Source organism: Falco naumanni, chromosome 3, assembly GCF_017639655.2.
Source record: "Falco naumanni isolate bFalNau1 chromosome 3, bFalNau1.pat, whole genome shotgun sequence".
Lineage (NCBI taxonomy): Eukaryota > Metazoa > Chordata > Aves > Falconiformes > Falconidae > Falco > Falco naumanni.
Genome location: NC_054056.1, coordinates 41,241,897 through 41,256,213, shown reverse-complemented (window position 1 = coordinate 41,256,213; position 14,317 = coordinate 41,241,897). Strand labels below are relative to the sequence as shown.

General features: G+C 41.0%; 1 protein-coding gene across 3 annotated transcripts in view; it reads left to right on the top strand.

Annotated features, from left to right (window-relative positions):
* Positions 1 to 9,582, top strand: part of DDC (dopa decarboxylase) — a 74,424-nt gene extending 64,842 nt beyond the window's left edge. For all 3 annotated transcript variants that reach the window (XM_040586466.1, XM_040586468.1, XM_040586467.1), the window contains exons 13-14: positions 2,724 to 2,825; positions 7,058 to 9,582. In XM_040586466.1, coding sequence (XP_040442400.1) covers positions 2,724 to 2,825; positions 7,058 to 7,255 — 300 coding nt within the window. In that variant the 3' untranslated portion in view covers positions 7,256 to 9,582. The remainder of the gene's footprint in view (positions 1 to 2,723; positions 2,826 to 7,057) is intronic.
* The last annotated feature ends 4,735 nt before the right edge of the window (positions 9,583 to 14,317 follow it).

Here is a 14,317-nt window from a genome sequence, read left to right as displayed (position 1 = left end):
TCAAAATCAAAAGCATTTGGAGGGTTAAAATATCCATAGAATAGGCTTAGTTATGTACACATTCAGCAGAACACTGGGAACAGCCTTTCAGTTTTTACCTCTTCTTCTTTCCTGTCCTTAGTTTCAGTGCCCACAGTTCTCCAAATGGGGCTTTATTTTCACAGATTACCTGCCTGTCTTGAAAAATTGAAGCACTAAAGCCACGCTTTCCTCCTCTAAGTTATTGCCATGCTCACATCCAGAGCGTGGGTACAGCCTTTGGACTCTCACAGGCAGGTGTGATGCCTAAAAGCCCTTTAGTTTTACAGAATTTGTACTTCCAGGCTTGAAAGTCTTTAACTGTATTGGGTTTAGTTATGTTTGGTTGCCACAATCTTTGTAAAAGCAGATCAGGATGATATCTTATGGCTCAAAGGTGGAGGATCTTGGGTAATTGCGTTAAGCAAAGCTATACAGGTGCAATTCCAGTTGAAGCGCCACTTTCTCTCCTTCCAGTTGTGTAAAATCTAAAACACTTGGTGCCACCGAGTGGCTTTACAAATTATTGCTACTTGTTAGGACACTGGATACAAGTACTTTTATACAGACATGAATATAAAACACTTCCAGAATTCTGTGTTTTACTGAATATTCTGTATTTTCCCTTGCTCTTATTTCTTTCAAAACCGTGAAAAATCCTTTAGTGCAAAAAGTGGACATAAATACCGGCTATAGAACGTACAACATGGGTCTGGAGTTTTCCTGTATAAACCACTTGCATTAAGCCAAATCTTAAATGTTTTTTTAAATTCAGTTGCTACTCAGGTAAATTTTGATTAAATTCAGTTGTTGACTACATTCAGCTGAACAGTTGTGAAATTCTTATCTCATTGAACATTTTTTTTAACATTTCTTTTTTTGATGGCTTTGATTTCCAAGATGTAGTATATGCAGTGTGAAATTTTGTGGAGCTGTGTACAAGACATCAGATTGGTTAAGACTATAGAACATGAGGAGAGGAGAAAGCAGTAAAAGACCATTACAGCACGCATGCATATTTCACATATGTTTTCCATGCACTCATACATACAAGTATCTGTATGTATACATATACTTCTGGTGAGTTTTCATAGCTATAAACTCATGCTGTTTATATTAGCAGAACATGCAAATGCCTTGGAAAAAAATGGATTTTATTGGTCTCATTCCTGACTCAAAGAGTTTTCAGTCTAATTTTAGAGGGAGATGATAAATGGATGTAACAAACAGCAGAGAGGAAGTGGTAACAAGACTGGCTGGTTGCATAGGGTACCAATACGCCCAATAGGAAGGTTTTGAAGCAATGTTTTGATTCAATATAAACAATGTTTGTCTATTTTAAGAAATAAACAAACATCAGAAAGCTATGATTAAGATTGCAAAATGTGTTGGGGTTTTTTTGTTTGTTTTTTTTTTTTTTTTCTTCTTTTCTGTAATTTCTGTCTTGCCTTCTTCTTGCCCATTTGGAAAGTTCCTGTGAGATGAAACATTCCACATCTAACCCTGGCCCATAGTGAAATATTTCTCTTTTTTTTGTTTTTGTTATCTGCCCTTGAACTTGCAAAAAAGGCGAAGTGCAAAAGCAGGAAAATACATGGGCTTAGTTGTTTATTTTTGTAAAATTATATGCATTCATAAATATATAAAAGCTAAGGAACTTAAAACCATCATTTTAGATGTTGCTGATAATTTTTGCTTTTATATATGTGTGCATATATATATATATAGAGAGAGACTGTCTGTTGCATGAAGACAAACTGTAATTCTAATAGCTGGTTGCTGTTGTAATCTTTTATATATGTGTGTGTAGGGGGGTGGGGTTTGGTGGTTTTTTTTTAGGGTAGTGAGCACTAAACTGATGCTAGTCAGTGAGAAGGGGACTGCATAAGGTACTGCAGGTACCTGATGAGGATATGCGCTCTTTTTTTCCAAGTACTTTTGTATTAATTTTCTGTTTGGAAGAAAGCGAAACATGGTATGAGTGTGCAAGCATCACTGACTGAGGTTAAGACCTCCCAGCTTATTGTTAGTATGCCTGTTGGTATTATTCCTGTTTGATTTTGGAAGAGCACTGGTTTCCTGTGCTTCAAAATAACTGCTTTGGCTTGGTGTCCAATGTCACTTTTTTCCTCAGTAACTTCTAAACAGGTTGGTTGAGATTTGCTATCCATTTTCTGGGTTATGCTGCCATCATCTTTCTTTTCAGCTGAACCTGAGCGTCCAGGTCAGAGGAGTGAGCAAGTTCTCCCCTTCTCATATTAAATGAACTATTCAAAAAAGTCTGTCTTTCCAGCTTATTTTGCACTGGAATTGCAGTAATTTTCTCTTTATATCTGTGCACCTCCCCCTTTCTCCATAATAACTTTTGGATTCTGTCGCCATTCCCAGCCAAAATTGACAGTGGTAGAAAACCTAAAGAAGAATTATTACAGTTATTTACTATTAATATGTATCATATAAAACTGCTGAAATGTTTAATTAAAAAACAGACTAGCATTGCCTAAGATAGGCTGAGCTACCAATATAGCAATGGCTCAATACAGTCACTGGAAGTCATAAACGGGATGTAAGTTAACATAAACAGATGGCAATATGTAGTATTGTCAGAAGCAGGAACAGAGAAAGGTTAGGGATGGAAACGATTTAGCACATATTTTCTCTTGAATCAAATGTATACAACATGGATACGATCTCTCTCTTCTCAGCATGTCAGGCTGTCGCATCAGTTTGAACATTTAGTCCTTCAGGATGGAAGATTTGAGATCTGTGCTGAAGTTGTCTTGGGACTAGTCTGTTTTCGACTGAAGGTAAGGCAGCTAAGACATCCTATTTCCTCTGTCATGTTTTACAGCAATACAATAACCTGCAATCAAATATAGTTTTCATAGTTAATATACTTAATTGTTTTTTAGGGAAAGTAAAGGGAGTTCATGTAGATCAAAGCAGATTAAAGAAAGAAACTTAAGAAAATTTTGTTAAAAATTAATCAAATGCTTAAGAAAAATTCAAGCATATGAGGGTATAGAAATACATAGTCAAGGCAAACAAATGGTCTACCTAGTCATACAAAATGACTGTTCTATGCTTGATAGGCTTTGATGAAGATGATTGTTTTAATATATTTCACTAGACATTTGTATATGATGTGTAAGTGTATGTGTGTGCATTAGATGTTTTGTCAGGTTAATTTTATGTGTGTATATTTAATAACCAATTATATATATATATAATTACTATCACGAATGAAGATTAGGATAAAAATTTTGTTGTTTTATTTAAAGAATACATTTTCATTTATAAAACCCTACAGTCAGACTAGACAAATTGGAGCAAGATATGAGTAAGAACAGGTTGCATGGGAGGCCAGCTTCCCAACCACCCTTGGCCCTGGGCTGCCTTTTTTTTGGCTGAACATGATCCTTTTGCTTCTGTTGGCCTTTCATTTTCCCAAAATCTCTTTAAGTGCCCAGTTCACTGACAAAGAGACCTTGCACAACAGAACTAGAAAACTCACTCTGCACTCAGAGCATAACAGCTGCAGTAGTTGGGAGGGCTCCCTTGTTTAATCAGACATTAGAAGGGGATCAGTGTCTTATTTCAGGTAAAGAACTCATTTAATAGAGGAACTTGCAACTAAAGCCTCTGTAAAGGACTGGATTGTGATACTGAATCCGAATATCAAGCAATAATAGTAACAGCACTGTTTTTTTCTAGCTCACATGATACCTAAATGAGCTTTTAGCTTTTCTGAAGGCTCACAAGCACATCTTGGCTCCTTCAGAGTAATGTGGTATTACTAGTTTTCACAAATTCTTTTTTCAGTCATTCAGTTGCCCCAGTTACCTGAGTTTGATGCAATTGGCTGAAAGGTGGTAATGAATCTTTAAAAATAAGGCAATGGTGAATTCATCTGGAATAGGAAAATGGTTTTGTTTGAATTTATGTTGTTTAAAATAAAAGAAAAAAAATCTGTTGCTAAGGGATTAGACAGATTACAGAATATTAAGTTTTTCCAGTAAGTGGAACCATGAATGTATTTTCTTTCCTAATAAGAAATTTTAAAATATTTTGAGGAATAGGTTCTATGGCTTTTATTGCTCAATAACAGGATGTTGGTTGTAGTCTGCTCTCTCATATGGAACAAGCAAACAGTAGTTTTGCAGATCCCGAGACAGCTGTTAGTGCTCTACATTTACTATAAAGGAACAGTTCTGGCGAAATAGAGCATAGCAATGCAGGAATTGTCACTTTTGATCAGACCAGTAGTTTATCTACAGCTGTTCTTCTGTCACTGACAATCCAGAGGAGGAAATCAGATCTACATGGAAAGACAATTTTACAGTAGAAGGTAAATATTGGACACCTAGCTAAAAAACTTCTGGACAAGTTGTACACTAAAGTCATGATTCTGCTTAAAAGCAATGTTGAAACAGCAGTGTTTTCATCGTTTGCCTTCCCACTCAAAAAAAAAAAAAAAAAACAACAAAAAAAAACCAAAAAACAAAAAGAAAACCCCAACTAACAAGCTTTTAAATTGAGAGCATTTTATAGTTATTTTTGCAGCTTTATTTCCTTTTTAAATCACTCTTTCAAAAATTTTCCTGTGATTTCTGCAATTCATATTAAAATGCATCTTAGAATTAGGATACTTGTAACATTTATGTAGTTACAGTAGGACTAAAAGGACTTAGTACTACAGGGGACTTGAGCTGTGATGCTGCACAGCTGTAAAAGTACGACATTTTTCCTTTGTTCTTGAGAAATCTTTTTTAATTTTTTTTGCTTAGCTGTAACTTTGAATTATTTGCCTTTCACACCATTAAGCAGAGGGACTAATAATGTACGACTTTCATATTATAAGTATTTCATCAAAGGTATCATGCCAAAGGGTTAATTTCTGGCCTCCTTGTCATGTCTGCAGATGAATACAAGTCAAGCTAGTCATTCCTCCAAGGGGGTGAGAATACTGTTTTATTGAAGCTGACGGACTCAATCGGAGCTGGCTTCTCAAAGCTCTAGGACAGGATTAGTCACTACTAACTTCAATTTGACATGACACTCAAGTGTCACAACAGCCCCTAGGTACAGCTATAAGAGCAGAACAGAAGAAAGATATATAAATCTTTCTCTTTCCTCCGCTCTCCCCTGCCAAGGGCATTAACTTAACAACATATAACTGCTTGTATTGCCTAAAATTTAATGCTGTGCATTTCATATTAAAGGCAAGTATCATAATTTTAATGATGCGTTACTGTTGATAAGAAAGCAGGATATCACTGTCAACAGTGACTGACCTGTAATGGGTGGGGACTTGCAAAACACCAAAGTTGTTCCTTTTCTTAGTTAGGATCAATCAAGTTGCATAAATATCTCCTAGAAGACTAAGGCTAAGCCATGAATTTCAGGCTCTCATCCAAATTTCCTAACAACTTGTGCTAAGTCAGAACAAGGTTTTTATCTGGGTTCAGCTCTAACTCTTATATGATCCAATACCATGGGAATAATACATTTATCCTCAGTGCCAGTGGGAAACTGTGTCTCCCTTCTGCTTTGTTTTTATATGGAAAAGGCTAAGCAGGCAAGTCACAACTCGCAGATTTGAGAGAATGTTTTCTCATACGGATGTTTTCAAGACCAGTGCGTTACAGTAACAAACCCGCTGCTGAACAGATGGATTTGTCCATTTGTGATTCTTTTACCAGTCAGTGTTCAGGAAGGGAGCACTGCAGTAAAAACACAGATGCTCCTAGCATCTCTCGCAATTCTGTGTTACCAGCAGTGTAATAGAAAGAGTAAAGGCTGTACAATAGCTTAGATACTTCCCCAAAGAATAAAATTATTGCACTCAAGGTCAACTTGGTATATCCTAAGCTATTACAGGAAAATTCCCAGCAAAGCTGAAGTCATCTCTCGGTCTGCTGATATAAAAGTTAGACAGGCAACTTCCTTTAATTTGGGTAACAAAGACTGTCAAAGATATGCAGCTAGCACTTCATCCTGTGTGGCTAAATCAGACAAAAATCACAAGATTTTTGGGATACCTTCTTTCACCGTTTTCATTTAAAGCAATTTACTACTGTTTTTGAAAATTTGATGAATTTTGTTTTATTCACAAATGCTGATGGACGTGAACTAGGAAAACCATTGATTCAACATTTGCTGAACTTGCAAAAGAACCAGTACTCCTCTGTACAGTCCTATTTCTTTTGAGATTTGATATTAAGAGCCTACAGCTGCTCTACGGAAAATCCTCACATTCACTATTTGAGCACAAGGAGAATGAAGTACACTAGAAGGAGATAAGATTCAATACTGTGTGCATGCAGACTCCTTCTGACCTTCTGCAAGATATTTAACATTTATATCTCTGTTTCCTGGAATGCAGAAGACTGTTTACTCCCAGTGGATGGGTCAGTTTACCACATTTCTAAAATCCAACCCAAAAAATCCACTCTCTAGGATTCTGTGGTGGACACTTCCTATAGAACTAGAGGCAAATACATTTTTAGAGTTTCTACTGATAGTATGGAACTTACTTATGCTAGGGATACATTAACTATTTCCTAATTAAGGGCAAGAGTTCCATCTTCATATTCATAAGATGTCACAGCAGTGATGCTTATGTGAAGACCGGCAGGTCTGTTTTACAAATGTTAGTATAGTGCATTGCAAAACTGCCTCCCATGTTTGTTTGATTAGATCTAAGCAAACTGTAATGAAATGGATGCAATAATGAATGCTTTTACATGTAGCTACATAGCTCGTGACCTTAGGTCACAAAAAAGCAGTCAGCTATCACAAATGTCCCAGTGTGAACACTGCTTCTAAACCCCAGTTAATCCTTAAATCTCATTGTGGCTGAAAAATTATCTCTTGTGCCGTCACCTTTTTGTAATCCTTTGATGGCAAAGCACTGGGAGATGAGAAAGTGGCTGCATGTTACTGGTAGTACTTGGGCTTGGCTGCTTGGTGGGCTTTACATATTGCAAACTTGCTTCTGAAATTCATCACCTTATCTGTTGAATTACAATGATTTCAGGGCTCGGATGAACTAAATAAGGCACTCCTTAAAAGCATAGATAAGGCCAAGAAGATTCATCTGGTCCCATGCCACCTGCGAGAGAAGTTTGTGCTACGTTTTGCTATTTGTTCCCGCACAGTGGAATCCACCCACATCAAGTTCGCCTGGCAGCACATCTCACAGCTGGCAACTGAGCTTCTGAAAACATGGGAGTAAACCCACCACCACCAGCAGTAACAGCAGTGAAGTAGCAGTGGGGAGGAGGTAATTAACTAGCTTTCTCTGTGTTGCCAAATTTTGTTTTAAGAGCAGGTGGGAAATTCAAATTATGAAGGAAAAAAATACAAACCCTTTTGTTATATAGCCCAGGTGCGGCAGCAAAATTCTTGCCAGCAAGTTCTGTTGTAACCTTAGTCATTACTCCTCTGTACTGTAGTTTCACCTTGCCTGTTTCCAGGGTGCAAATAACCATGGGGGCTGGAGCTGTCATTTTCTAACAGTTTGTAATCAAGAGCATTTATTGAACCAGGCAATGGGAATAGACGGGTTAGTGCTCCCTCCATTGTTCCCATTAACCTCTAGCACACCCACTCCTTTTTTCACAGATGAAACTGTGACGTGTTACAACCAATTAATTTAACATTACTATGACTTCAGAAAGAATCCAAGTTGGAGGAAGTTCAGTAACCCAGTTATAACCTTCTTCAGGTCCTGTCTAAATAGGCACGTACAAATGTTATCATGATTTGGGGCACTATCATGGCATGAGACGCTGCAATAATTTTGTAAATGAAGTTAGGACTTCAAGACTTCCTTCATTACATTGATCAGGGTGTGATCAGGGTGGAATGAGCACTAAATGAACCCTAACAGTCCTTATGGCGGGTTCTCTACTTTCTCCTAAAGGTTTTGCTTTTAAAATAGCCATTTTGTCAAATCTCAGCAACTAGGTTATGCTGGCTATTGGTTTTCACTTTGATCATTCATAATGAGGCCTCTTCAAAGCTCCTTCTTAAGAGTTTTGTCAAAAGCCATGTGCTACCTTGTATGCTGTATTTTTAACCAAGATTTATAAGCAGTGATTACTTAAAAATAATCTGCAAGCTATGTTCTGTGAAATAGAGTTGTGATTTCTTTCAATGGCTACTATTCTGCTTACTTCATTGTGTAATAAATCTTTGACAAAATGTGCTAAGAAATGTGATGGCAAAAATGTTACTCTTAGTTTCTCAAATAAGCTAACAAACAAGATAATAAATCACAATAAAAAGAGAAATCAAGAGAACTAACCTCCAAAATATTTTCATATTCCAGGCATCAGTGATTTTCTTCCATTAACAGGGATGCCTGGAATATGAAAATATTGGAGAACAATTAACTTTCAAAGGAAGTCATATAATATGTACTAGACACAAACCATTGATAGGTCATCCTGTTGAAGGCAGGTACAGTAAAGAAGTGAAATGAGAGTCAGAAACAATATCTGACTTTTATAAGTACTTCTGCCATTTCAAAAACATAAATTCCAGAGTTATTTCTATATACATAGGAACAAAATAGCTACTCCAAGAAAAATAATTTGTAGGATCCACTTCTACATTTGCATTTGTTTTAATCTTTTCCTTTTACTGCTCATATTAACTTCTAAACCATCTTGAGCAGCTTGCAAAACTATTCAGCTTTCTTCCTCCATCCCTTGCAAGTATAATTCCTACATTTTGGAAGTTGCAAGTAGACCATGAAATATGCACCAGGACAGATAATTTGGCATGCAGTCTGCTCCTACCCACTCTCTTTCCAGAAGGGGTTAAAGAAGTTGACTATGGACAAGGTGGATTTTTCTAATGGTGGTAATTTCTAATCACGTCACTTCTGTGGTGCAAACTAAGGAAGGATGAGTATTAATGTGTGTGCAAGTGGTACATAAGAGATGTACATGAATCCTGACACTTAGGAAAAACCGACCAAGCTCTGCATTTCCAGCAGGTCAACCTAGGTGACGAGGGGAGGTGATGGCATATTGCCCTTCTGTATCGCTAGCCAGAGGCTATGTTATCCACCCAGACAGAAAAGCTGATTACTATTTCTTCAAGGAATTGATTTCACAGGTAACAGAAGAAGCAAGGGATGACAAATTAATCTGGTAAAATCCAGGAGTATTCAAGCAGGTGACTGAGCTGTTCCACAAGACACTAGTCTCAGCTACAGTATCAGAAATTTTGGTGGCACCATTCTCTTTAGCAGAACCAATATGAAATTAAGCTTTTCTGTAGTAGCACAACGCAATAGATTGGTAGACTGAAAAGAGCAGAAAATTCTGGCAGTTGTTTCCTTTCTCTGTTACTATTTTTTAAAAAAACATTATTCAGTTCTCATGACTTGGGAAACAATGTTCATCCATAGCACATATGGTTCACACCGATACAATTTTACAGCTTTTACATTACAAAAACACGAGAATCTAGGAGCCAGAGAAGAATTACACCTTCTTTATGAGACAGGCCAGTATTTTGCATGTGAAATATATAACCAGGTCTGTCCAGGAAAAAAAAAAGCAATCAGATTCTGATCAAAGCAATTGTAGAGTAAATCCAGGATAATTCTACTGAAATGAAATAGAGTTGCTTTGGGCTTATGTGTCTATAATTGAAATTAAAAAATTAACTAATAAGTATTGGAAAAGAAATGCATAAGGTAAGGCAACACTAGACTGAACATAAGAGGATTTTGGTGGAAAACCTCTCCATGGCAACCAAAGCAGAGGTGGATGATGCATGCCGGTGTGAGCCTCAAACTGCTGAGGAACAGGGACACAGGCAGAATGCACATCCAAACCCAGGAGAGGTGAAGTGTTCCCAGCAGCCCAGAACTACACATAGGTCCCTCTAGACATTTGTGGGAAAATGTTGCCAAAACTGACATTCAGATAAACATTTTTCAGCATATGGGTATCAGTTTTAGAAGAGGCTGTTGTCCAGATTCAAAAACTGCTTTTGGAAAAGAATTTAGGATAAGGGTTAATTTAAAATATTATAAATGTAGTAGAAGTTAATTTCTTTTTATTTTTAAAGAATTGATATAAGTAAATCTAATGAACAGCTGTGACAAGACCCATGGAATTACGTTTCCCCATGGCTAGTCCAATACAGATATCTGAAGTTCACAGTTCTAGTTTTCTGAAATTCTGGGATGATTTGAATATGTAATTGGTGAAGGCCTTCTTAGTATTCATTCTCTTATACCCTCTTTTCCCCACATGATAATTCCTTCATAGACTATGTCCTGATTTTGGCTGGGATAAAGTTAATTTTCTTTTCAGTAGCTGGTGCAGGGCTGTGTTTTGCATTTGATGTGAGAACAATGCTGATGGCACACTGATGGGTTTAGTTGTTGCTGGGTGATGTTTATACTAAATCAAGAACTTTTCAGTTTCTTGGGCCCTGCCAGAGAGAGGGCTGGAGGGGCACGGGAAATTGGGAGGGGACACAGCCAGGACAGCTGAGCCAAACTGGCCAGAGGGATATTCTATAACATAGACCATCATGCTAAGTATATAAACTGGGTGAGTTGGCTGGGAGCTGCCGATTGCTGCTCAGGGACTGGCTGGGCATTAGTCAGTGGTGGTGAGAAATTGTATTGTGCATCACTTACTGGTTTTTTTCCTTTTGGATTTTATTCCTCTCTCCTTTTCTCAACTTTTCATTACAATCCTTGTTGTTGTTACTATTATATTTAATTTTATTTCTGTGATTAAATTGTTCTTATCTCAACCCACAATTTTTACCTTTTTTCTCCGATTATCCTCCCCATCCCACCAGGGGAGAGGAGGTAGCGAGTGAGCAGCTGCATGGTGCTTGGTTGCTGGCTGGGATTAAAGCACGACAGACTATTAACGTTAGGTCATCTGAAAATTAAATCTGGGCTATGTAATCAACTCAAGAACAAAAGTGTTGAACATTTTGAAAGAAGAACATAAATGCTGTTTCTGTTCTGTAGCTTTGCAATGTATCTGTGAGAAATCCTGTAATTATGAATAGTTAATATGTGAACCTGGATTTATTGTGCCTTGTGGTGCAAAATGTGTGCAAAAGCTAATACAGTCTGTACCAATTAATACTGTTTGATGTTAAAAATAATTACAAAATCTCAGAATTGTACTTCGGTAGAATATCTACATCTCAATGGAGGCAGTGCAGCTACTAAAGAAGGAGGCAAAAAAGTAACTTTTCAATAACCATACGTATTTTTTTTAAACTAGTAGAGTGCTTGTACAATACTTACATTCCTAAAATAATGACAGATTATAAATATATTTTATTACTGATGGTGAAATATTGAAAAATATGTATTTAAGAAATTATTGCTAATATAATAAATTCTGGACTGCATTTAATTATTAAATTTCTAATTTTCTCTTGCCTTTACATGTAAGATTCTGCTTATGGTTGTTTTTTTGTTGTTGCTTGTTGTCTCCTGTAAGGATACCATAGCTGATGAGTAGTACTCACATTGCAGTTGCCTTACACAGCAGTCTAAACCTTGAGACATGCGTAAACTAGAATTGCTCAAAAACAGGAGCAAATGAGAAATAAAACTGAGAACCCTGAAGACTGGGGCAGGGGTCATATTAAATAACCATCAATGGATAGTATCTACATAGCATAGAGGCTGTATGACCTAAATGAAAAAATAATCAGATATTTATTATAATTTGTGAGCTGTCGGGTTCCTTTAAAATCTGTATCCAAAGCCTACTAAACAGACATACAGGTTTTAATTGGCAGCATGAATAAATGGAAACAAAAATATGACTATTGTCTGTCTTTGCTCTTAACCAAGCTTTTCCTATTTTATTCATGTCAGATGGTCTAGCTTTCCAACTTGGGTCACATCTGTGCCCTGATTATCACCATCAGTGATTTCTTCTCAGCGTGCTCTTCAAACAAATTACTTTGCAAATGAGAGCTCCTGCAGGAAGTTTCCTCCTCAGCAACATGAGTCTGAAAAATGCCTGGCCATAACCAGGGTCGTTGCCGAGCCTCCTGTAAAGTTCTGCATGGTCCTGCAGCTGGATGTGCCACTGGAGCCAGCTGCCCAGCTACAGCTTTGGTTTGCAGCTCAGGTGCCCTCAGGTCAGATGAGGCAGCCGCCCATTTCATTAGCCCTGCCTGGCTGCAGCCCGTGTCCCTGAGGGGAGCTTGCAGCTGCAGGATCCTTCACTCCCCGCCCTGTGCAACCCAAGGGAAACCAGGCACATGCCTTGCGGGAAACGTGATAGCAGCAGTGTTTCAAACTGTAAATGTTAGCCCAATTTGGTCTTACATGATAGCTTCCATGGTAGCACAGACAGTTTAATATGCTGTCTGCACTAATGGTATAACAAGCTCGATGTATAACAAAAACCTGACAGTAACTGTAGGAAATGTTTCCCACGGGAAATTAAATGTTCACCCACACAGAAGTGACTGTGTTAATATCAGAGGTGTAACTTCAGCGTAGTATGCTAACTTGCATCTAGGTTGGTGCTCTATTTGAATGTGGGTTGGTGTGATCCAGCTAGGGCCTCTATGACCCCGTTCAGTTGCACGGAATCACAGGATGGTCAGGGTTGGAAGGGACATCTGAAGATCATCAAGTCCAACCCCCTGCTAAAGCAGGTTCACCTAGAGCAGGTTGCTCAGTTGCATCCAGGTGGGTTCTGAATGTCTCCAGGAGACTCCACCTCTCTGGGCAGCCTGTTACAGTGCTCTGTCACACTCAAAAGTAAAGACGTTTTTCCTCACATTCAGATGGAACTCCCTGTGTGGCATTTTATACCTGTTGCCCCTTGTCCCATCACTGGGCAAGACCTGAAAAGGGCCTTGGTACTCGCCCGTCAGGTATTTGTATGCATTGGTAAGATCCCCTCTCAGTCTTCTCTTCCCCAGGCCAAACAGGCCCAGCTCTGAGCTTTTCCTCATCAGGGAGATGCTCCAGTCCCCTCATGATCTTTGTAGCCCTCGACTGGACCCTCTCCAGCAGTTCCCTGTCCCTCTTGAACTGGGGAGCCCAGCCCTGGACACAGCACTCCAGACGTGGCCTCACCAGGGCAGAGCAGAGGGGCAGGTTCACCTCCTCCGACCTGCTAGCCCTTCCTGGCCACCAGGGCACACTGCTGGCTCACGGGCACCTTGGTGTCCGCCAGAACTCCCAGGTCCCTCACCACGAAGCAGAGAAGCTCACAGGATACATCCACCTGGGCCACCATCTTTTGCCCTTGAAGCATCTTGCTATTCATTTCGTCCCTCTGCCAGAGCCTCCAGCTACCGCTGGCGAGGCCTTCAGCAGAGCTGTTCTCCCAGAACAGGCCTGTTCAGCTGCTGCTGCTGAGGGTGTTCGCCAGCACCAGCTGCTGCCGCTGCCACGGTGGCTGCGGTGGCCGGTGCCACAGCGGGGGCGAGGCACTGGGTGACCGCGGAGGTCACCGCAGGTGGCGGGAGGGCTGGGTGCCCACCGGCCGCCCCCGAACCGCCCCCTGAGCCGGGGCTTGCGCTCGGGCACGTCCCCCGCGGAGCTCTCCCCGCTCGGAGGCGGTCGCTGAGGAGAACCCGGGGCGCCGGTGGCGCGGGCGGGAGCAGGGGCGCCCGGGGCCCCCAGCCGAAGACAGCGGGTGGCGCGGCGGGCGACTGGGCCGTGCCGGCGGGGGGCGGCCGCCCGGCCCCTCCAGAGCGGCGCTGCAGCAGCCGCGGCCCTACCGCTCCCGCCGCCGCAGCCCGCCTCCATGTTCCCATCTGCTGCTGCTGCCGACAACGGCCGGGCGGGCGATAAACATCGCGACATCTTCAAAATGCCCCGGTCTCCTCCTTCTGGGGGGCGGCACCTCCCAGCTGAGGAACCGAGCCTTTACCATGAGGTTTCCCGAAGCGTGTGCAGCCCTGCCAGCGTGGCAGATCCCTGCCGGGCCGGCAGCCACATCCCGAAGGCCAGGGGGCCGCCGTGCGCCCGGGGCCGGGGCCGGGGCTCGCGCGGGACGAGCTCAGCGTCCAAGGACGGATCCCGCGGCTATTGGACGGCGTTCGCCTCAGGCGCAGCCAATAGGAAGCAGGAAGGTCCGCGTGCGGGCCCCGCCCTCGCGTCCTTTCTTTTCTCCCGCCTCCCAGAGCCCCGGTAGGCCCGAGCGGATGACGTCAGGGCGGGGAACCTGGCCCCCTTCCATCCGCCCTCCCTTCCGGTCTCTGATTGGCTGCGCCTCCTAGAGCGCCGCTATCCGATTGGTGGACGCGAGCGGGGCGGGCCGCG